Source organism: Dendrobates tinctorius, unplaced genomic scaffold (assembly GCF_039654945.1).
Source record: "Dendrobates tinctorius isolate UK_male_01 unplaced genomic scaffold, ASM3965494v1 ptg000133l, whole genome shotgun sequence".
NCBI lineage: Eukaryota > Metazoa > Chordata > Amphibia > Anura > Dendrobatidae > Dendrobates > Dendrobates tinctorius.
The window spans coordinates 25,348,259-25,371,913 of NW_027361801.1; the positions used below are offsets into that span (position 1 = coordinate 25,348,259).

Here is a 23,655-nt window from a genome sequence, read left to right on the forward strand (position 1 = left end):
AGGTCATATCGTTGTCGGGATCACTGGTGCATCGCTATGTGTGACGGGGCCCTTAGTTATGTGTAACGGGGCCTTTAGAGTGTGTTTGTAGACCACTGCTCCATACAAAGTCCCCCCTCAATCTTCACTTGTTGGAGGTTTCAGTCATCAGACCATAATCAAACATTTCTACTTGCTGTAATGTCCCTTTAACATCCATCTACAAGAAAGAATGTTTTGTGCCGGCCGAGATCCATACTAAACTATTGTTGTCAGGGCTGGACTGGCCATCTGGCAATTCTGGCAAATGCCAGAAGGGCCTGTCTGGTCATGGGCTGCCTGATCTGCTACAATGTTGGCAGATTCAATGTTCTCAAGACACCCATGCTGTTAAGAGTAGTGACGGAGCACAAAGTCGCTGACTCCGTCACTTACCCCAGCAGGCCACAGGTATCATTAGAAATATTGATCTTGTAGTAGTAATATATCTCATCTGGTTCATGGGGACAGGAACAACAAGGGCCTGTGTGATTTAAAATGCCAGGGCTGAATTTCAGCCCCAGTCTGTACCTGACTGTTGTGATCCAGGGAAAACGCTTGAAGAAACCACAATGATTTTTTAATAGTAAAAATGCAGGTAAGTAAATGATTAAAATAAAATTATTATTGATTTTTAAGGGGAATCATCATCCATTACAAAATATAAAATGGGAATATCAGAGGAAAGAAGTGCTCTAAACAGATGTCCCATTAGAAAAGGTGGGTGTTCTGAAGGGGTCACTAAGGCATCATTAGGAATGGCAGCATGTCCCTAGAAATGACCTGTACCAATCATTTTCTAGCACTTCTAAAAATTTCCAGGATAATTCCATCTATTGACAAATAACAAAAAACAAAATTGTGTATATTGTATATGGGGATGACTGCTTCTAGTATGCACCTGTTCACACTAACTTGGAAGTGCCAGTCAGCCTTTTGTCAATTCCAAGTATTGGGCAGAAAGTATGTTGTTTTGTAGAGGGAGGAGTAAACCTATGACAAAGACTTTTAGATTGGTTATGACTATGATGAAAAGGGTTTTTCATGTTTGAGATATTGATATCCTATCCTAATAATAGATCATCAATATAACACATTAATGGGGCCAAACAACTGGCAACCCCAATAATCAACTGATTTTAGCAAAATCGACAGCGTGATGTATACATTGAACAGAGATGAAACAGCACAAGTTAGTACACTGTAATGGACATTCTCGGATTCCATAAATATAGTCCTTACTAAGTTCCCCAGTCAGTCTACTTTTCCCTTTGACCGCGAAAAACACAGTTCATCTCTTTCTCCCTCTGGAAACTGTGAATGTAGTCCCATATATGATTATTAGTCGCCTTTGCTCTCTAGCAGCCATAAATTTAGACCTCATTAAATTACATGTTCTCCTTCCCCTTCTGACATTGCTAAGTTCCTAGACATTCTCCTTTCCTCTCTGGCAGCTGAAAATACTGTTCACAGTAAGTTTCGAACCTATCACTAGCCACTCAGGTAACTGTTAGTATAGTCCCCAGTAAGTTACTAATCTTGTTCTCCCTCTGGCAGCCATAATGGTCCCAGTGAGATCACCAGTCCCCTTTATCGTCTCAAAGCTTTAACTAAAATCACCACTGAGTTTCCCTTAAAGTGAACCTGCCAGGAGGATTTTTTGAAGTAAACTACAGGCATTGTCATGTTGATGTTGTTATAGAGACTCAAAGCACAGGCATCTCATTAACTGAAAACTTCTAACACTGATTACACAAGAACCACAAGACGGATTTCTTCACCCCAGATATCATTTTAATCAGTGTAAGAGTAGCAACATCACAATGACTGTAGTTTACTAAGCAAAATCCTGCTGATATTTTCGCTTCAAGCTTGCAAAATAATAATTATATGATGTAGCGAGAAGCCCTGAATTGAAATAGTTCTTGCTCGCTCACAAGTCAATCATGTCACTGTTTGGAAACCTTATTTTCCAGCTTTGCTGTATAGTCTCAGTGCTAATGCTCTGGTTCTTTCCTGATAAGCAGCGTAGAATCTATCAATATAGGCTGCTGTACAGTGAACATGGGATTGTCAGGATTATTTAAATGTATAAACTGCAATGCTTGACTTACAATTATCTGAAACATAATTGAATTAATTATGTTTCTGTCAATAATCTTTCCAATTAATAATAAAATACTATCTCCATAGAATAGCCAGAAAATGTAATTTATAAAAATTCTGAAATTCCTTATTAATTGATCAGCATATAAAGGGTTAATGATATTATTTGAAGATTTCTTGTGTCTGCTGATGCCTTAAAATTATGTCCCAGCTTTTAATTTCAGCCATTAAATGTGACCCCCGTAATCTGTACAATGTTAATGCGTTTTACAATCACTTAACCCCTTGTCACATATTGATTTCACACTTAGAATTCCCTTTAAATTTTACAAATATGGGGACAACTCTGACACATGACTCAGTAAGTACAAAATATAATGTACTCCCAATGCCATATATCATAGTGATGAAAATATGAAACAAGTTAAGAACTCTAGAGGGCCTAACTATATCTAGAAGAACAAACCACTGTGCATCCTCTGGTTTATTAAAGCCCTATCTGATTGAAGTATATACAGTCATGGACAAGGCCAGGGGCAGACATGCCATCGGTGCAACCTGGGCAACTGGCCCAAGAGGTAAGGGGGTGCATTTCCATCATCAAAATATGTGAAATTGTGCATTATGATAGTTACATAGGTTGAAAAAAGAATGAGGTCCATCAAGTTCAACCTTTCTCCACCAATTGTACATTTAGTTACTAATTTATATATAACCCACAATATTATGTGTATGGAGGAAATCATCCAGACCTTTTTTAAAAGCTGTAGTGTCTGCCATTACTACTTCTTGTGGTCGGCATTCCACAGTCTGACTGCTCTAACTGTAAAGAGCCCTTTCCTGTTTAGCTGCCGGAATCACCTTTCCTCCACCAGTAATGAGTGACTCCTAGTCCTCAGCACGGTCCTTGGAAGGAATAAATCATGCGCCAGTCCTCTGTACTGGCCACACAAGTTTATACATGTATATGAAATCTCCTCTGAGGCATCTTTTTTCTAAGCTAAACACTCGCAACTTCTCCAACCTCTCATCATATGAGAGACCTTCCATCCCTTGTAATAATCTAGTTGCCGCCTTTGAACTGACTCTAACTTCTGAATATCTTTTTTAAAATATGGAGCCCAAAACTGGTTCCCATATTCTCAAAAGTTATTTATAAAGGGAGTAACAATATGTTGGGATTGTAGGATTTTATCTCTCTTTTTATTCACCCTAAAATTAAGATCTTGTTTGCTTTTGTGGCTGCTGCTTGACATTGAGTACCGCTGCTCAGTTTACTTGTAACCAGAATATCCAAGTCCTTCTCCTGTTCTGTAGTCCCAAGTATGGCCCCATTTAACGTACAGTAGTTGCAGCAATAGGATTGCTCCATCCTAGGTGCAGTACTCTACATTTATCTACATTAAACCTCATGTGCCAAGTGTTTGCTATGAGCTTTTGGACTGGAAAATGGCCTTATACAGTTCTTGCACAGGGGCCCTTTTCTGTCTGTGTCCACCAGTGCACAAGGCCATATTATATCTGACTCTGTACAAACGCTAATCTTTCCAGGACTGTTATACAGCTCACATTGTAGTCTATGGGCCTATTTCTCTCCAACTTAATATTTGAAAAAGCCAACAGAAAGAATACTCTGCCGTGTCTCACTGGATGCCATAATACAAAATTATTCCTAGCTGCTCTTCTACAATACAGTGCCATGCGTGCCTCTGTGGGCCTCCTTATAGCATCTGTGTACATGGCTCTGATGTCTGTATTACACCAACTATCCAGCTCCACTTAAGGAAACACTAAACACAGAAAATTGAAAAATACTGTATCTTTGTAATTCCTTCCTTCATTGAAATGTCTTCAGCGTGTCATGAACTCAGCCGTGCCGCATCCTCTTCACGTTCCCGTGTGTGGCTGTAAGACAATTGTCTGCAGAAGAAGCCTGAGCTGTGTCCACAGTAGGACAAATGACTGCTAAGCCCCATACGTTGAATAAAGGGGGTTTTAGGAGACATGTATGGACCTCAATGTTCTGTTTAGCAGGGCCCTCACACATGGGAGTTGTGTTATCTGTTTCTCTGCTATTAGCACTGACTTTTGTAATGTTTCAGTAATGCTAAAAGTTAATGAAAGTTTGTTGGGACTACACTGCAAGGCTTCTAAATGCTGTTGGGGGAGGAAGGTTCACGAGAACGAGAAATATTTTTGATATTTTATTTAATAATGACACATGTATTTATAGATCATAAGACCCTTTAGGCCTGTTTCACACTTCCGTTTTTGTGTCCGCCAAACGGATCCGTTTCCGTTTTTTTGACGGAAACTGATGCAAACGGATCCGTTTTTAAAAAACCGGATCCGTTTTTTTGACGGATCCGCGGTAACCACTAATGGAAGTCTATGGGACAAAAAAACCGGATCCTGCAAAAAAATGGCGGATCCGTTTTTTTACGGAAACCAACGGATTTTGACGGATTTGAAAAAACGGAAGTGTGAAACAGGCCTTAGTTGTGCTTTTGGTACAGAGAACAGTAAGGGTGCATTCACATTGCATTCCTGGACGCGTTTGGTGGCATCGTCAGTACTTATGTCTAAATTCCCCTGCAAAACAGTATTCGGACATATGCGCCGACAGGGCCATACACTATAATGGTGCCGACAGTGTCAACATGTGCTCTTCCATGTATCGTTTTCGGGTGTACGCCTACTGCAGGCGGACACTCAGTCACAGTCTACTACATTTGGGTGTCTGCCTCCTGTAGGCGTACACGCTGAAAGCACTACAAAGAGCACACTTTCGCTCTGCTGGCACCATCCGGCTGCGTTCACACGTCGCAGTTTTTTCGCGTTTTCGTGGCGGTTTTAAACGCGCGATTTTGTCACGAAAATGCGAAAAATAAGCATCCCATGCATTCCTATGGGATTCCGCAATGCTGTGCAAATGCTGCATTTTTTTCTGCGGCGGAAACGCTTCGCGGTAAAAAACGCAGCATGCTCATTAATTTAGCGGAATCACGGTGCTCCCGCACCCATAGGAATGCATTGTTCTGTTTATTTTCTGCATGTGGCTGTGCACACCATGCGAAAAGTAAGCAGAACATTTGCGGATGGTACCCACGGTCCGGAGGAGAGGAGACTGTCCTCCCGGCTGTGGGTACCATATCCCTGTAAAAAATAATCAAAAAAATATTGTTATTCTTACCTTCCGGCATCCCACTCAGCCTTCCCGCCTCTCTCCACGCTCCAGGCATCTTCCAGTCCAAGTAATCCTTTGCAAGAATGACCGCGATGATGTAGCGGTCTCGCGGTCATTCGCGCAAAGGATTACTGGGACCGGAAGATGCCGGGAGCGTGGAGAGAGGCGGGAAGGCTGCGCAGGACGCCGGAAGGTGAGAATAACAATATTTTTTTATTTTTTTTTATTATTTTTTACATCCTATCTTTTTACTACTGACTCTGCATAGGCAGCCTCAATAGTAAAAAGTTGGTCACACTTGTCAAACAGTGTGTTTGACAAGTGTGACCAACCTGTCAATCAGTTCTCCAAGTGATGCTCCAGATCGCTTGGAAAACGCTAGCATTCTGCAAGCTAATTACGCTTGCAAATCGCTAGTTTTTCCACGGGAAAATCGTGGGAATTTAAAATGCAATTTTCCCGTGGAATGGAATTCCGGAATTCTCGCGGTAACTTCCGTGAGCGCTCCACTACGTGTGAACGTAGCCTTATAGTCTATGGCTGCCCTGAAGGGACCCGCGAATGTGTAACTAACTTAGATAATGAGGAATCCATCTTGCACTGTGGCTGTTACGGTGTAATGAACACTGTGCACACTCTCATGGATAGATTAAGCTCATGTGATTTAGTGATCGATGGGGGCAAAAACTCTCAGTGATCAACAGTGCTTCAGTGGAGCATTAAAGTAGCCGAAATGTCAAAAATATTTTCTGTGCCATTGCTTTAGATTTCTACTTCACCAAAGTTACCTTCCCCTGCTATATCCAGTCCTCCCTCAGTCTCTATTGTTCCAATATATTTTTTATATTATCTTGGATACTTTATTTAGCTTTGTGTGTGATTTCATGTATAATCTAATGTTTCCAGTTGTCTGAATAAGGACAGGAGACCTTTAACAGGCCTCTGTGACATTTTATGACCCATATGACAAATGTGTCCACCTTTACCTTTCAGTAAATTTTGTTAATGGCTACATTTTTGAAAATAGGAATCCAATGGGCTATCACTACATACTAGTAAAACCTGTGACTGGCTGCAATTCACATAATAGCTACTGGGTGGTTAGATGTATACATGTATATTGAGGGCGGGGGCCATTATACTGTGTGGAGGGTTGTGTGGGAGCTATTGTACTGTTTGGAGGGCTAGTGGGGGCCATTATAATGTATGCGGGCTATTATACAGTGTGGAGGGTTGTGTGGGAGTTATCATATTATGGGGAGGATTGTGAGGGCCACTGTACTGTATGGAGGGCCATTATAATATGTGAAGGCTATCATAGAGTATGGAGGGTTGTATGGGGACCACGACCAACATACAGTGTGGAGGTCTGTGAGGGCCACTGTACTGCATTGAGGGCTATGATAATGTGTGCAGGCTATCATACAGTATGGAGGGTTGCATGGGGAGCATCATACTGTGTGGAGGGCTGTGAGGGCCACTACACTGTATGGAGGGCTGTGTGGGAACCATCATATTGTGTGGAGGGCTGTGACAGGGCCATCATACTGAGTTGGGGTCACTGTGGGAATCTTATACTTTACGGTGTGGGTGGTGTAGGGTGCATGTGCAGGAATTCACTTTGACTGTATCTTGCTGTTTTTGGGGGGGCATATTTTTGGGCATCATACTTTATAGGGGCCATGAAAGGGTTATGAGTGCATGGGAACACTAGAGGGCTTCAATAAGGGCAAAATTACTTTGTTAGGGCTGCAAAGTTGTGAGATATACTTTTCTGTGACCCCGCTGCCTATAATTTTTTTTTTGGATGGTGGGGGGGTCACAATTAGGACTTCTGCTATGGGCCCCATTACTTCTGTGTACGCCCCAGCAGACACCCAGACACAGCTAGACAACATGATCTACCACCATCAGGAAAAAAAATCAGCAAAAAGTGAAATAAACAGATTCTGTAAAGTCAGGTAATACTTGTATTTTGTGCATGCATTTGCTACTGGCATTTCTACATGGAAAGTCATGTATACACAGCTGTATCGGGTATAAACAGTCTACATAACAAAGCTCGGAATAGTAAGCAATCAATCCAAACCTTTATAGTGCCTGAAAAGAAACAAACAAGAACAGTCTCCTGTAAGATGCACAGTTCTTTCACATGCAATCGGTTCATGTCCAGCGTGCATTGCATACACATTCCTCTGGCTGTTTTTGGATAATCTTGCAATTATTGCAGCCGGTGCAGAAGCCTTATGGGGGAGGGGAGGATCATTTCTTTACGGGTGCCATACTTCCAAAAAGTTGCATTACTTCAGAAGAAAACATGAGGGATAATGCCGTTTATAAGAGCAAGCAAATTTAGCAGCCAAGAAGGGCAGTGTGATGATGCGGCCTGCATGGGTAATAAGTCTGGGAAAAGCCAAGTCACAGTGTAGTCTGTCATTATTCTCTGGGTATAATGCGTACACATGCTTAATATCATACAGTGTCCCTTGATAGACTGTAGAAGACACTAACAGGCAAGCAGGGGGGATATGATATGAAGCGCATTATGTTCCCCGCGTCATTCCTGACACAGGCCGGGGGAGGGGATGTACAGCACGGGACACGGACACTAGAAAGAAAAAGGTGGGAAGAGGGTAAACGAACATAACATGGATCCACGGTGCACAAACCTTCCGGCTCTGTGTTTTCTTTGAGGTGCACTTGCTTCAGAGGGCAGCAGAAGATTTCGTGACATTTAGCACGAAAGGGGGACTCTTTTTTCTTTAAATCCGCTGACTGGATGGAATCTTGCCGTAACATAATGTACTCCTGTGTGCCAGGGGGAGCGTCATCCAGAACTGTGGTCACCACATAACAAAATGAACTGGAGTTAGAGCCGAGTAGGAGAAGCTAATACGTTCTCAGATAATATTAGCTATTTCCCCTGAAAACAACAACCCCAAAAAAAGAAATGTTTTTAAAAATCTCAGATGTGTGAAAAGCAAGAGAGGCGGTCAGTTGCGGAACTATATACTGGAACCGGTACTTCTCCTCCCTAGCGATGTAGATACTTTCAGTTCAAGAAATAGTTCCGCTCCTGAGCGCATTTTCTAGTTTTTGTATTGGTATACTATATTTATTGAGTAAGTGTTATCATCACACAATAGAAGCAGCCATTTTGCAGAGTGACTCGGTTGCTCATTAGTATATCGCTGCAGTGAATGAATTCATAACTTGCATTGCGTATGGGAGCCCACGATAGGAGCGCCGTATATAAAAAGGGTTGTCCGGACTTAAGGCCCTGTCACACTAAGCGATATCGCTAGCAATATCGCTATAACGTCACTGGTTTTTGTGACGTTATAGCGATATTGCTAGCGATATCGCTGTGTCTGATACTTACCTCCGACCGCTCCCCCGCTGGTTATCGCTGATCGTGCGAGAACGTCCTGGACCGTTTCTCGTCGTCAGCTTCCTGCTGGGCTTCCTGTGGCGCCGACGAGCGACGTGTGGACGCGGGCAGGAGGACGTCAGGATCGCCTCGTCTGACAGGTAAGTAGCGACCCCTGACCCCTGCGATGTCGCTGGTGAGATCTGCCTGTGTGGCAGCTCACTAGCGACCACTTAGCGATGCACCAGCGATCCTGACGGCGTCATATTGCTGGTCGGGATCGCTGGTGCTTCGCTAAGTGTGACAGTACCTTTAGACTACAAGTCTGCCAGTCTGTCTATGTGACTGCAGACTTGTGAATCCTCGCATTGCATGCACTGCGAGGATTCTCTGAAGAAGTCATGTGACTGCAAATATGAAATTTGCAAACTTTTGGCCACATTCCAACTAGACTTGTCCTGCCTCACTCGATACACTTCCATTGAGCAAGTCTAGTTGGAATGTGACCACATGTATGCAAATCACATACTTTTGGTTATGCACTCCAGGCGCCAGCACGCACCTAGTGCGCATGATGTAAGGATTTAGAAGTGCAGACATATCGAGTGACTGTAGACTTGTAGCCTAAGGCCGAACAAGCCCTTTAAAGGCTTAGGCCTCATTCAGTGTTTCATGCGTGTTCCACATGTTCTATCCGTGGTGTTCACAGAAGATGTGCCCTTAGTGATTGTGGGCTGTTAGCATATCCAAGTGTCCCCAAAAAACTAAAGACCAATATATGTCCATTTTTTTACTATTTAATAGGTACAAGACGCTTGAATTGTTTTCAATTGCATAGTACTGTGTATGAGAAACACAGATGCCACATTGATGGTAACAATGGACGCACAGACTAAAAAAATAGGTGAAAATCCAACCACCTATGAAAAACAGTTGATTTTTTATCGTATCCCCAATAAAAATGGAAGTCTGGATGAAGACTGTGATGTATGGGCCTGTATGTACTCCATGTGTTGTCACAGACTTCCTACAGAGCCACATTACAGATAGACTTTTTTTCTCCATTATTTTAATGGTACAGAACATGTGGAGAATTGGAGGCATGCAGTATTACAGTGTCACCCCAAATTTACGGCACTATATTGCCACACTGTACAACTCAGAAGTTGTACCGAGCTGAAATACAGCTGTATGTGAGTGTACAAAGCCCATGAGCATTTGTCACAATACAAACTGCATTATTATTAAATAGGTCTCTAAGACCTAATGAGACTGGTGTAGTTACTGGGAAATGCTGGTATGTTTTTCCTTTTTTTAACCAGTTTTTCCTGCATGTATTAAAATAAGTATTTTTATACATTTCATACTCCCATTCTGAGATGACATTTCAAAGTAAGTACAACAGCCTCACCAGGTCTGGTATATCTATTTAATAATGGATGAAGTTTTTATTGTGAAATCCGATATATAGATTCTCTTTAAGAAAGTAATATGACCAGTTCATTTCAAAATCAAAGGGGATATGTCACCAAGTTTTCACCACCCTATCTGAGAGCAGCATGATGTAGGGGCAGAGACCCTGATTCCAAATCACTGTTTTTTCTGCTGCAGATCTAGCAGTTTTCTATAAGTTAAACCTGCATATCTCCACCCACACCACTGATTGGCAGCTTTCTGAATATGCACAGTATACACAGAAAGCTGCCAATCACTGTTGTGGTTGAAGTTATACAGTGGTTATGAGTATGGAAGACTTCCTCACAGCAGGTAAACTGGTGCTCCAGTGATAATTTCCTGCAGATAGAAATACACTGAGCTGCCCAGTAAGTGACACATCACCGGAATCAGGGTCTCTATCTAAACAATATGCTACTTTTTTGATTGAGTGGCAGACAGCTGGTGACAAATCCCCTGTAACGGTGGATCTGCAAAAATGGCTGCTTTCAATGTGTAGGTGATGAGTTTAAAAACACTGTACAGAAATTTGCATAGCTATATATATATATATATATATATACACACATGTATATATATATATATATATATATATATATATATATATATATATAGTTTTTCTTTTCAAGAAGATACTTTCCAGCTTAGAAAAAGGAACTGTGATTTACCATAGCCTGTGGTCTAAGTTTCGAGGAGTTGTGTTATATATAGTGCATGTGTGATAAATAATCATTTTCTTTGTAAGTGGAATAACAAAAATAAAAAAAAGAAATAATATTTTAGACCCATCAATAATGCATTTGGAGAAAAAAAACCACATAAATAACTTTAAGAAAAAATATAAGCATGCACTTAAAACAGAAACAGTGATAGCAAAGAAATATCAACGTAATATAAATGGTGTGATCAACATTAACAAAATAAATTAGTCAACTTTCACAGAAGCATGCAAAATGGCAACAGTGATCAACCCGACAGATCGATGTGCGCTACTTCACTCAGCCTATGTTCCCATAGTTTTATGCTGTGTATTTAAAAAAAAAATGCAAGTAACCTGTGTACTAAATAGGTAAAGAAATGTGCAACACGAAAAACTCACCAAAAGCTGATCATGGGAACGTAGCCTACTTCAAATATTTTAAAGTACCGTAAAATGTCTTTTCTTCTAATCCACTGATAACTCCAGTTATTATCTGTACTACCCAGAGCCTGCATTTATCACACAGGTGCCAGGTCACTGCCTCCTGTAGAATCACCTCCCTCATCTACTGCTGCTGTGCCAATTCCCGCGATCTTGATACATGTTGTTGCATCCTGGCTTCATGTATGGGAAGGTCGGAGTAACTCAGAGTGGTAGCAGAAACACTCACATTACATCCCTGCTGCAGGATATGGCTCCCCTTTACTAACAGGATCATAAAGGCAAATTAAATTTTTCCAAAATCTAGTATTCCTCTGCAAAACACATATCAGCAAATACGCCCGTATTCCCGGCCTTGTATTATAAGAATCGAACACATGGAGTAAGGCCGTATATACTGAATGTTGCATAATGCCAAGAATTCATGTTTGCAGTCACCAGTCGGATTTGAGACCCGAGGATAGTGCTGTAATACAGCAGACAGCAGGCTAATGCGCAGCAGAGCTGTGTAGGTGCTATTGTGTCTGGCACAGAGAATACATTACTGGTACAACCACACAACATACGGCGATCATGAACACTAGACTGTTTTGTCTGCAGACTGCAATATGAATGACAGATTTACCCAGGTCTTAAAAATAACTAGGCAGCACATTTTTACATATGAAATTAGTGGTATGACCGGGTAGGTGCTTGTCCCCCAATAAAAATGGCACCTTTTTTTATAGAGATCTGTTGTTCCAGTCATGAGAAATCTAGCATAGAAGTTATATGCAATTCAGGCTGGAAGTGCACTGGGGGCATGTCCAAGTGTACAAATACACCCCAGTGCACTTCCAGCCTGATTTGCATATAGCTTCTATGCTGGATTTTTCAAGACGGGTACATCGGATATCTACAAAAGAGGTATCATCTTTTTTAGAGGATAAGTTCCTTTACAGGCATAAAAACATGTCACAGATTCCCTTTGATTAAGGTATTTTCACACTTAGTTTTTTTCCTGCCAAATACCATGAGATTTCTAGTGTAAACCCTTCTAGGAAACCCTCTGGAGTAGTTTTGTGTTCTGTATTTGGCAGCCTTTTGTTTGGATTGTGCTTAAAGGGATATTCCCATCTCCAAGATACTATCCCAATATGTAGTAGGTGTAATATTAATAATATTAGCAAATACCTCCAATTAGAAATGTAATATAGTTTTTCTGATTCACTGTGTCTCTTTTTTCATTTGTTTGCATTGCAGGACCATAGGTAACCATAGTTACGAGCACTGATATAGTGACAGCTAGTTGCTAGTGGTCGTAACCATAGATGCCTAAGGTCCTGCAATGTCTGCATATGAGGAAAGAGACATAGCTTACCAGAACTATACTACATTTCTAATTGGAAGTATTTGCTATTATTATTATTATTATTATTATTATTACACGTACAAGATATTGGGATAGAATCTTGGAGATGGGAATACCCCTTTAATTTAAGAGTTTTCCACCAGAAGCTGCTTCAAAGAAATGACATCCACTTTCTTTTCTCCAACCAAGTGTTTTTGAAAGCCTGAAGCATTTAAAAGACACACGAAAGCATGGACATATTAACACAAAAATGAGCATGAAGATTCTTTTGAGCATTTTTTGAGCACATTTTACTGCATTTGTAGGAGCCGAGCTGCACAAAAAATTCCGGAAAAATGTGTGAACATTCCTTAAAAGTCTCATTCTTTCAAAACACTAAATACGGTGACTCAAGTAAATAACACAGAACAATGGAGTGCATAGAAAGCGTAAGAGGATGGAAATCACACATCCATCATTGCAAAGGAGATTTCATCAAAACTATTACAAAAAAATAGTTGAGTTGTTCCTTTTGGCATCCAATTAGGTTGCAGCTTCAATTTTCCAATGGGCATCTGAAAGTGAGAGGCAGAATCTGATTGGTTGCTTCTGGAAACTTCTCCTGCACTGTTCATTGTGCATGTAAGTAGCCTTAATGCACCGCTTCAATGAGTTTTTATTTCAGTGCTGAAGTGGGACATTAATGTAGGGTCCCTGACCCTAGTATTATGTTTTACAATAGCTGTCTTCTGCTGTTTCCAGCACCACTCAGGTCCCGCGCCACCATCTGGCGACCACAACTTCTGACTGACCGGAAGTCAGAGGTAACGGTCACAAGCTCTCAGTATAAGTATATGAGGGCCACATTCTGACTCTCATAGATTTACATTGAGTTATGACTTCCGTATTACCCAGCAAACACTAGAGTTGTCCGGCAGGTCACAACCTGCAGAAGACAACCTTGAAGACCTGAAGATGGCGACTGGTGAGTGTGAAATTATGAGTATGGAACATGGATTTGTAATGCAACTGGCAGTAAAATAAAATAAAAGCCCTCGGATTGGTGCGATCGCCGATCTAATCAATCGCGCCAATCGCAGCGCACAGTGGCGCTATACCGCCGCTGTGCCCTGCCAATACCGACTCGGATCGGTGCTATATTAGCACCGATCTTAGGCTGGAGCCTGGTGCAGGCAAAGCAGGGCCTGCAGGAGCTGGCTGGCGCGATCGATTCGATTGGATCGGCGATCGCGCCAACCACAGGGCACAGCTGCGGTCACATGTGACCGCTCTGTGCCCTGCTGGTGACCTGGGCGTGACCTGCCTAGGAATCGGAGCTGTGAGCTCTGATCCTAGGCAGTTGCCATGGTCACCAGGCAGATCAGGGATTGGTGGATCGATGTAATCATTCGATCCCACCAATGACAGGTCACAGCAGCGATGTGACCGCTCTGTGACCTGCCCCTGACCTGCCTCTGACCTTTCTGCAGGGGTCCTCACTCTAGCTGAGGATTCCTGCAGAGAGGTCGGACACAGCAAGAGCTCCTGTGCTGGGTATTGTGGTGCCACAACTTGTAGCATCACAATCCCTGCAGAAAGAAGAAAGAAAAAAAGAAAGAAAAAACCACCAACCGTAAGTGTTCCTGATCCCTGATCCCCTGCCCAATCTATCTTCACTACCATCTATCTTCATCCCCCATCCCTCCTTCCCCCTCTTTTTACCCCCCCTCCACCCCCCTTCATTTTTTCACCCCCCCTTTGTGCCACCTACAGTAACTACAACCCTAACTGATCCCTGCCCAATCTCTCTTCATCCACCCCAATCCCCCCATCCCCCTTCCCCCTATTTTTACCCCCCTCCACCCCACTTTTGTGCCACCTACGTGCGCAGCCGCCGAGCGTTGATCGGTGACGCAGTTCACTGATCAACACTCGTGCTCGCTTTTTTTCCTTAACCCCCTTTGCACCACCTCGTACACACATCCCGCAGCCGCAAAACTTGGATAAGTGACACACTTCACTTATCCAAGCTTGTGCCTGCCGTTTTTCATTTTTTTCACCCCCCTTTGTGCCACCTAACTACAACCCTAACTGATCCCTGCCCAATCTCTCTTCATCCACCCTAATCCCCCCATCCCCCTTCCCTCTATTTTTACCCTCACCCACCCCATTTTTGCGCCAGCTCCGTGCGCAGCCGCCGAGCGTTGATCGGTGACGCAGTTCACCAATCAACACTCGTGCTCGCTTTTTTCTCCTTAGCCCCCTTTGCACCACCTCCGTACACACATCCCGCAGCCACAAAACTTGGATAAGTGACAGGCGTCACTTATCCAAGCTTGTGCCTGCCGTTTTTCATTTTTTTCACCCCCCCTTTGTGCCACCTACAACCCTAACTGTTGATCCCTGCCAAATCTCTCTTCATTCACCCCAATCCCCCATCCCCCCTTTTTTGTACCCCCTCCACCCACCTTTGCGCAGCCGCCGAGCGCTGATTGGTGACGCAGTTCATCGAGCAACACTCATGCTCCCTTTTTTTTCTCAGCCCCCTTAGCGCCAACTCCGCACACACATCCCCCAGCTGGCAAACTTTGATAAGTGACACAGTTCACTTATCAGAGTTTGTGCCTGTCGTTTTCCTTTTTTTTTTCACCCCCCCCTTGCGCCACCCCGTGTGCACATCCAGCAGCCTAATTTTGATAAGTGACACTTATCAGCTAGGGCCTGCTGTTTTAGACTTTTTTCCACAGCTTTTTCTTTACAGAAAGTTTACACCAATCACTTCCCCCCCTCACTTACACATACAGTTTTCAATAAAGTGTACACCCAAGCACCATATTTACTAAAAAATGTCATCAAATTCATCCCAACAGCGCTATTCAATGGAGGAGGCATATGCTATACTTGCCTCCGACACTGATAGCGAGGATGGCGATCCCACTTTTCCTTATTTTTCGGACTCTTCATCCTCTTCCCCCTCATCTTCCTCCTCGGGCCCTGCGGAACCGCCACGCAGATGCTCCAGGACAGAAGATGAGGCAGTGCACACCATGCCCGCAGCTGACCCAGTGCTCCCCGTATGGACCTCGCACCCCGAAAATTACGAGCAACTGATTCCTGATTTTGTGGCAGAATCAGGAATCAAGTTTGACACCACCGGCCTCACAGAAATTGACTTTTTCAAAGTCTTTTTCTCTGAGGATTTTGTTAACCTCATGGTGGAGCAAACTAATTTGTACGCTCGTCAATTTTTGGAGCAAAACCTGCGTTCATCATTTTCAAACTGGTCTCCTGTAGACGCAGTTGAAATGACGCAGTTTTGGGGCCTGGTCCTCCATATGGGGATACTGAAGAAGCCGGAAATTCGGCAAAATTGGAGTGTTGATATTTTATACAACACTCCAGTGTTCTGAATGGTCATGGCCCGGACACGTTTTGAGGCCATCCACAAGTTTCTGCATTATACTGATAATGCACAGTGTCCTGCATGAGATGACCCCAACTTTGACCATCTTTTCAAAGCTCGGCTGGTCATCGAACACTTCAACAAAAAGTTTGCTGAGGTGTACGTGCCCCAAAGGGACATCTGTGTGGATGAGTCCTTGGTTCACTTCAATGGAAGGCTGCGATTCCGTCAATACCTGCCCAGTAAGAGGGCCAGGTACGGAATCAAACTCTATAAGCTGTGTGAGAGTACCTCAGGATACATCCACAAGTTTAGAGTTTACGAAGGGAAGGACACCCGGATTGAACCCCCTGAGTGTCCTCCTTTCCTGGGAGAGTGGGAAAATTGTGTGGGATTTGGTGCACCAACTGCTGGATAAAGGTTATCACCTCTACACTGATAACTTTTATACCAGCATCCCACTCTACAAATCCCTCTCTGAGTGACGTACCGCAGCCTGCGGTACTATCCGCAAAAATCAGAGAGGCCTCCCAATTACGCTACTTGGGCAAATGCTCCGAAAAGGTGAGAGCAGAGCCCAATGTAGCGACAACCTGCTGGTGGTCAAGTACAAGGACAAGAGAGATGTCCATCTCTTGACCACCATACACGGTGATGGGAGTACCCTCTGCACTGTACGGGGAACCTCTACACAGGTCCGCAAACCGACATGTGTAGTAGGGTACAACAAAAACATGGGGGGCGTTGATCTCTCCGATCAACTCCTCCAACCGTACAATGCATTGAGGAAGGCCAAGATGTGGTATAAAAAGCTGGCCGTGCACATCGTCCAAATGGCAATGCTCAACACATACCTGCTGTCAAAATGTGCATGCCCCAGCGATACATCGTACCTTCAGTTCCAGGAGGTAGTGGTTAAGGCCCTGATGTTTGGCGCTCAGGAAGGAGTGGGCCTCAGTACTTCTGGAACTGAAGGTGCTCGTATTGTACCAGGTCAGCATTTTACGGGGGTGGTCCCGCCAACCCCAAGAAAAGGTAAGCCACAAAAAAGGTGTCAAGTGTGTTACAAAAAAGGAATACGCAGGGACACCACTTATCAATGCGACACCTGCTCCGAAAAACCTGGCCTGTGTATGAAGGATTGCTTCAAATAGTACCACACCTCCATGCACTACTAATTTACATTAGATTAGTTGGGGGCACATCTAGATTTGTTCTTTGGGGGTCTAGTATCCAAAATGATGTCACATGTGGGTTTTTTCCTGTTTAGGCACATCAGGGGCTCTGCAAACGGAACATGATGCCAGCAGAGCATCAAAGTCTGCATTCCAAAACGACACTACTTCCCTTTCGAGCCCCGATGTGTGCCTAAACAGTTTTTTCCCACATGTGGGGTACCAGAGTACTCAGGACAAATGGTACAACGACTTTTAGGGTCCAATTTCTCCTGTTACTCTTGGGAAAATTAAAAATTGGGGACTAAATGATCATTTATGTGGGAACAAATCAGGATTTTATATTTTCATGCCCGGGCATTATAATCTTTGGAGAAACACTTGGGGGTTCAAAGTGCTCACCACACATCTAGATAAGTACCTTAGGGGGTCTAGCTTCCAAAATGGGGTCACTTGTGGGGGGTTTCCACTGTTTAGGCACATCAGGGGCTCGTCAAACGCGAAATGGCGTCCGATCTCAATTCCAGCCAATTTTAGGTTGAAAAAGTCAAACGGGGTTCCTTCCCTTTTGAGCCCTGCCATATGCCCAAACAGTGGTTCCCCCCACATATTGGGTATCAGCATAATCAGGACAAATTTGAAAACAACGTTTGGGGTCCAATTTCTCCTGTTACCCTTGGGAAAACAAAATATTGGGGACTACATGATCATGTTTGTGGAAAAAATGTGATTTTTTATTTCCACGCCCGGGAGTTATAAACTTCTGTGAAGCCCTTGGGGGTTCAAAGTGCTCACCACACATCTAGATAAGTTCCTTAGGGGGTCTAGTTTCCAAAATGGGGTCACTTGTGGGGGGTTTCCACTGTTTAGGCACATCAGATGCTTGTCAAATGCGACATGGCGTCCGATCTCAATTCCAGCCAATTTTAGGTTGAAAAGTCAAACAGGGCTCCTTCCCTTCTGAGCCCTGCCATGTGCCCAAACAGTGGTTCCCCCCACATATTTGGTATCAGCGTACTCAGGACAAATTGGACAACAACTTTTGGGGTCCAATTTCTCCTGTTACCCTTGGGAAAATAAAAAAATTGTTGCTAAAATATCATTTTTCTGACTAAAAAGTTAAATGTTCATTTTTTCCTTCCACGTTGCTTCTGCTCCTGTAAAGCACCTGAAGGGTTAATAAACTTCTTGAATGTAGTTTTGAGTAGCTTGAGGGGTGCAGTTTTTAGAATGGTGTCACTTTTGGGTATTTTCTGCCATATAGACCCCTCAAAGTGACTTCAAATGTGAGGTGGTCCCTAAAAAAATGGTTTTGTAAGTTTTGTTGTAAAAATGAGAAATCGCTGGTCAACTTTTAACCCTTATAACTTCCTAACAAAAAAAAATGTTGTTTCCCAAATTGTGCTGATGTAAAGTAGACAAGGAAAGATGTATCCCATGATTTTCACAAAAAGTGATAATGGTGGTCCCATCACTTGATGGAAAATCTTATCTATACTATAAGGGCTCAGTCCTTGGTCCCCTTCTTTTCTCTCTCTACACGGCCCCAATTGGACAGACCATCAGCAGATTTGGCTTTCAGTACCATCTTTACGCTGATGACACACAACTATACACATCTTCCCCCGACCTCACCCCCGCTGTACTACAGAACGCCAGTGACTGTCTGTCCGCAGTCTCCAATATCATGTCCACTCTCTATCTGAAACTCAACCTCTCCAAAACTGAACTTCTTCTGCTCCCGCCGTCTACTAACCTCCCTAAATTTGACATTTCCCTCTCCGTGGATGGTACCACAATAACACCCCGGCAGCAGGCACGCTGTCTGGGTGTTTTGCTTGACACCAATCTCTCATTCACATCCCATATACAATCTCTTGCCCGCTCTTGTCGCTTACACCTAAAGAACATCTCTAGAATCCGCCCTTTTCTCACTATGGAAACAACAAAATCCCTCACTGTTGCATTGATCCACTCCCGCCTGGATTACTGCAATGCTCTATTAATTGGCCTCCCCGTCACTCGACTATCCCCCCTCCAGTCCATACTTAATGCAGCGGCCAGGATCATCCATCTGGCTAATCGGTACTCGGACGCGTCCGCTCTTCGCCAGTCCTTACATTGGCTGCCCATTCATTATAGGATCCAATTCAAAGTACTTGTTCTCACCCACAAAGCTCTCCACCCCCTTACATTTCTTCCCTCATTTCTGTCTATCGGCCTAGCCGATCGCTGCGCTCTGCAAACGAGTTTCGACTAACCTCTGCACTAATCCGTACCTCCCACTCCCGACTCCAAGACTTCTCCCGTGCTGCTCCTATCCTCTGGAATGCTCTACCCCAAGAAATCAGGACTATCCACAATTTGCATAGTTTTAGGCGCTCCCTCAAAACACATTTGTTCAGAGCGGCCCATCACGTTCACTGATCAAAGTAATTCTCTGTGTAAGTGTGCTTGCGTAGCCCATTCACTATCTCCATCCATCCTTCACTCCCTCAAGATGGCTGGACCTTCATTGTAAATACACAATTGTAAATACACACCTGTACTTTGTATCTCCCTCACCTCATTGTAGATTGTAAGCTCTCACGAGCAGGGTCGTCTCATTTCGTCTTATTTTGCTTCAATTATTGTATTGTTAACGTTGTTACTTATGACTTGTGTTTTGAAACTGTTAAACTGTAAAGCGCTGCGGAATATGTTGGTGCTATATAAATAAAGATTATTATTATTATTATTATTATTATTATTATTATTAAAGTAACCAGTCTGATTATTTTACTGTTTTTTTTCTCATGTGCTCTGATACAAAACAGCATCTAGCACGGCATCAGTAACTTAAGGTCACATATGACACAGCATTACAACCTCAGACTGGCAGCTTTTGAGATCCAATATATTTCGGGAAGGATCAAACAGAGTAAGTGGCCCTCAGCTACACGTTCCTCCTAATTCTACGTTCTGACATTTAATGCAGAGGCTGCCAGCGATATCCATTCTGCAGATGTGTCCTGTTACAAATCATAGTTGACGTGAAGCATGAGTGAAATGAATATGTCACATTAAAAGTTTTACACTGGAGAGTTTCATAGTTTTAAAGTTTTTTATGTTTTAAAGTATTTATTCCATAGTCAAAATCTGGGAAAAAGTCCTTCTCGACTCCACATACGGCAATCAGATTAAATCCCTGGATCTACTTTTCATCTGCAAACATCTAGCACTAGAGTTGGTGACCACTGATTCACAGGGCACGATCCATCACCGATGTCAGTAATCTGTGACTGCCTTACAGGAGCCCGGAGATCTGCCTCTTACTGTGGCTCTTCTTTTGACTGAAGCTGGCTAATCAAAAGAGCCTTGGATACTGTTAAAATAGAGGTGGTTTTAAGGGCTTCCATCCAGCAGCTTCACATTACTGACGTAACCAATGAACAGTGTCATGGCAATCAATATACACCTTCACCTACTATCCATAAACCATGATATTTTATTTTTCAAGAAAGTCATTCTGCTTCTTCTTGAAATTCAACGAGTCAACCATTACAGTAAAGCGTTGCGGAGAGATCCACGGTCTCACTGCTCTTACAGCAAAGAATCCCTACCTGTGATAATGATGAAACCTTATTGTATATTTACCAACAGTCCCAGATTTGCCAGGACTGTCCTGATTTTGTGTAAACATCTCTGAGAAACTTGGGGATGTTCCAAACCGAATGGGTGTAATGGGTGGGGTTTATTCAAACCCTTCTAATAAACTGGAAGCCATATTAGGGTTGGAGGTTGGACTGGTGCAGAACTATTTATCTCAAAATTGCCAACATTATGGGCCATAAGCAGATGGGTTGCCTTTTTCAGGCCAGTTATCTCTGTCTTAAGGCTCAACAGACATCTGTGGATCTCTGTCCGTTCATGGACCAAAATGTTTTGGTACCAGAACTTGAACCAGAACCCGAACCCCATTGAAAATAACGGTGACCCGAACTTTTGAGATGGAAAATATTTTCTCTCTCTCTGTCAGAACTCTGAACATTGCAAAGGACTTCCGGGAGATGTTCACATTCGGCGTTTCCCACAGGATACTAACTGTCTGGTACGAAACAAAACTTTAAGATTAGGTTCGCTCATCTCTAGTCAATACTCAATGGCCAATTCCAGCTAAAGTGTTAGCCTCACAGCATCCAAAGAAGCATCATCTCGTTAGGATCAGTGGGAGTCCAACTCTGGGAGTACCACCGATCCTGAGAATTAGGAAGTCAATTGCCGATGGTTTAGTCCTATGCCCATCTCTTTGTATTGGCTGGTGCTGCAATAGTTTATACCTAATGACTATATACTGTTTATGGATTATAAATAGTGGTATATAATAGTTCCAACTCTTTATAAGATGGGACTACCACTGCCTGACACAATATCTTATACATTTGTGAAAGAGTCACCTTGCCAACAGTGGGACGGCTTTTATGCTATTTTTGATCAAAAACTGTATTACTAAGGACCCTGTGTTATTTAAATGCACTTTTGTTTTTTACTTATTTAGTTACAGCAGGGTTTATGCTCATTTTGCTTCTTGTAGGTTTTTTATCCTTTATGGCCAATGTGAATATGTGTTTTATGTGCTGCATGTATACCAACTTAAACCAAGCTCAATTTTTTTTTTAGTTTAAATCTTATGCTAAAACAACAAGAAATGATAGAAATAAATCATATATTAATATTAAGACTAGAATAATATTACCATTAAAAGTAAATCATTGTTTTAAAGCGATTTCTTCCCAATTTTACACATTTATTCATTGCTTTCCTATTTGTTAAACATAGAGGGCGCTAACACATCATGATTTACTTTTCATGTGAAATCCGCCAATATAGGCAAATAACGTCATGCATTAGATCAGGCAAGTGTCACAGTTTTATCAGGATCTTCCATTAAAATACAAAGAAAGGAGAAAAAATATGAAAGTAAATAACATATTTAGAAATTGTGAGAAGGTGAGGACAATAGTCATATACAGTATGTCACCATGTAAAGGCTTCCTCTATAATTGTCTCGTGGCACTATTATGGGGAGAAAGAATTGGAAGGAAATTCTGTTACACTCCATGTAATCAGCTGTAAGGGTCAGCTGAAAATAGTGACATTTAATAAAAGATGCCCATAGAGTGGTCAGAGGTAGTAGAGGCTTCTATGTCAAAGATTTTGTGGAATGGGCAGCACGGTGGCTCAGTGGTCAGCACTCTTTACTGGGGTCCTGGGTTCAAATCCCACCAAGGACAACATCTGCAAGGAGTTTGTATGGGTTTCCTCCAGGTACTCCGGTTTCCTCCAACACTCCAAAAACATACCGATAGGGAATCTAGATTGTGAGCCCCAATGGGGACAGTGAAGATGATGTGTGTAAAGTGCTGTGGAATTACTGGTGCTATATAAGTGAAAAAAATAAATGAGTAACCCCCCCCTCCCCAACATCAGTTTAATGCATGCGGAGTAGGATCTACTGTTCATTGGTGTTTGCTAGTAAGAAGAACAAGGTCCTACAGACCTTGGGTGTTAACTGCTGCATTTAAACAGGGGACAAGAGACCCTTGTTCTGGTGATGATGGTCTTAGATGTTCTACCACTCCACCCCCCAAATTAATGCTGTTCTCACTAGCTATTATTACCAATACACTAATTTAAGTCTCCCGATGCATCAGAACCACAAACAATAAAGGAGTTGTCCAGCCTTAGACTACAACTATACGTGACTGCAGACTTGTGAATACTCACAATGCATGCACTACACGCTGTAAGGATTCGCCAGCAGCGGCAAGCATGTGACCACAAGTATGTGATTTGATTGCATGCGGTCAAGTGCCGACTAGACGTGCAAGGCCTCTTTCAATACAAGTGTATTGAGCAAGGCCAGACACATCTAGTCGGAATGTGGTGGGTAATAGGCAAATCGTATAGCTGCAGTCACATGACCACTTGCTCCTAGCGCTGGTATTGGAGAATCATCACAGCGCGCAGTACATACAGTGACTTCAGACTTGTGAATACTCACATTACATGCACTACACGCTGTGAAGATTTGCAGGCAGTGGCAGGCACGTAAATGGAAGTATGCGATTTTCATGCATGCGGTCAAGTGCAGACTAGACGTGCATAGGTTTGTTCAATGCAAGCGTATCAAGAGAGGCCAGACATGTCTAGTCGGAATGTGGCTGGGATTATGCAAATGGTATTGTTGCAGTCACATGACCACTTGCTCTGCTCCTAGCGCTGGCACTGGAGAATCCTCGCAGCGCGCAGTACATAGAGTGACTGCAGACTTAAAGCCTCAATCTGAACAACCCCTTAAATACAACCAGTGTTCGATTAAATTCACTTTATGAATTTATTTCTTTACCCTTCTTTATATCATGACCCATGGGTCTATTAAACTATCCACCGTATACTTGTTCAAAACTGCATTTCCAATGTGATGAGCC

At 42.9% G+C, this 23,655-nt stretch overlaps 1 protein-coding gene across 2 annotated transcripts in view; it reads right to left on the reverse strand.

Moving 5' to 3' along the window:
* The window catches only part of FGF13 (fibroblast growth factor 13), a 509,769-nt gene that overhangs the window by 242,122 nt on the left and 243,992 nt on the right, over positions 1 to 23,655 (reverse strand). Inside the window, exon 3 of one of the 2 annotated variants that reach the window (XM_073543568.1) lies at positions 7,981 to 8,148. The exons of the other annotated variant lie outside the window; for it this stretch is intronic. Within the exon in view, the coding sequence (XP_073399669.1) occupies positions 7,981 to 8,148 (168 nt within the window). The remainder of the gene's footprint in view (positions 1 to 7,980; positions 8,149 to 23,655) is intronic. 2 annotated transcript variants of the gene reach the window in all.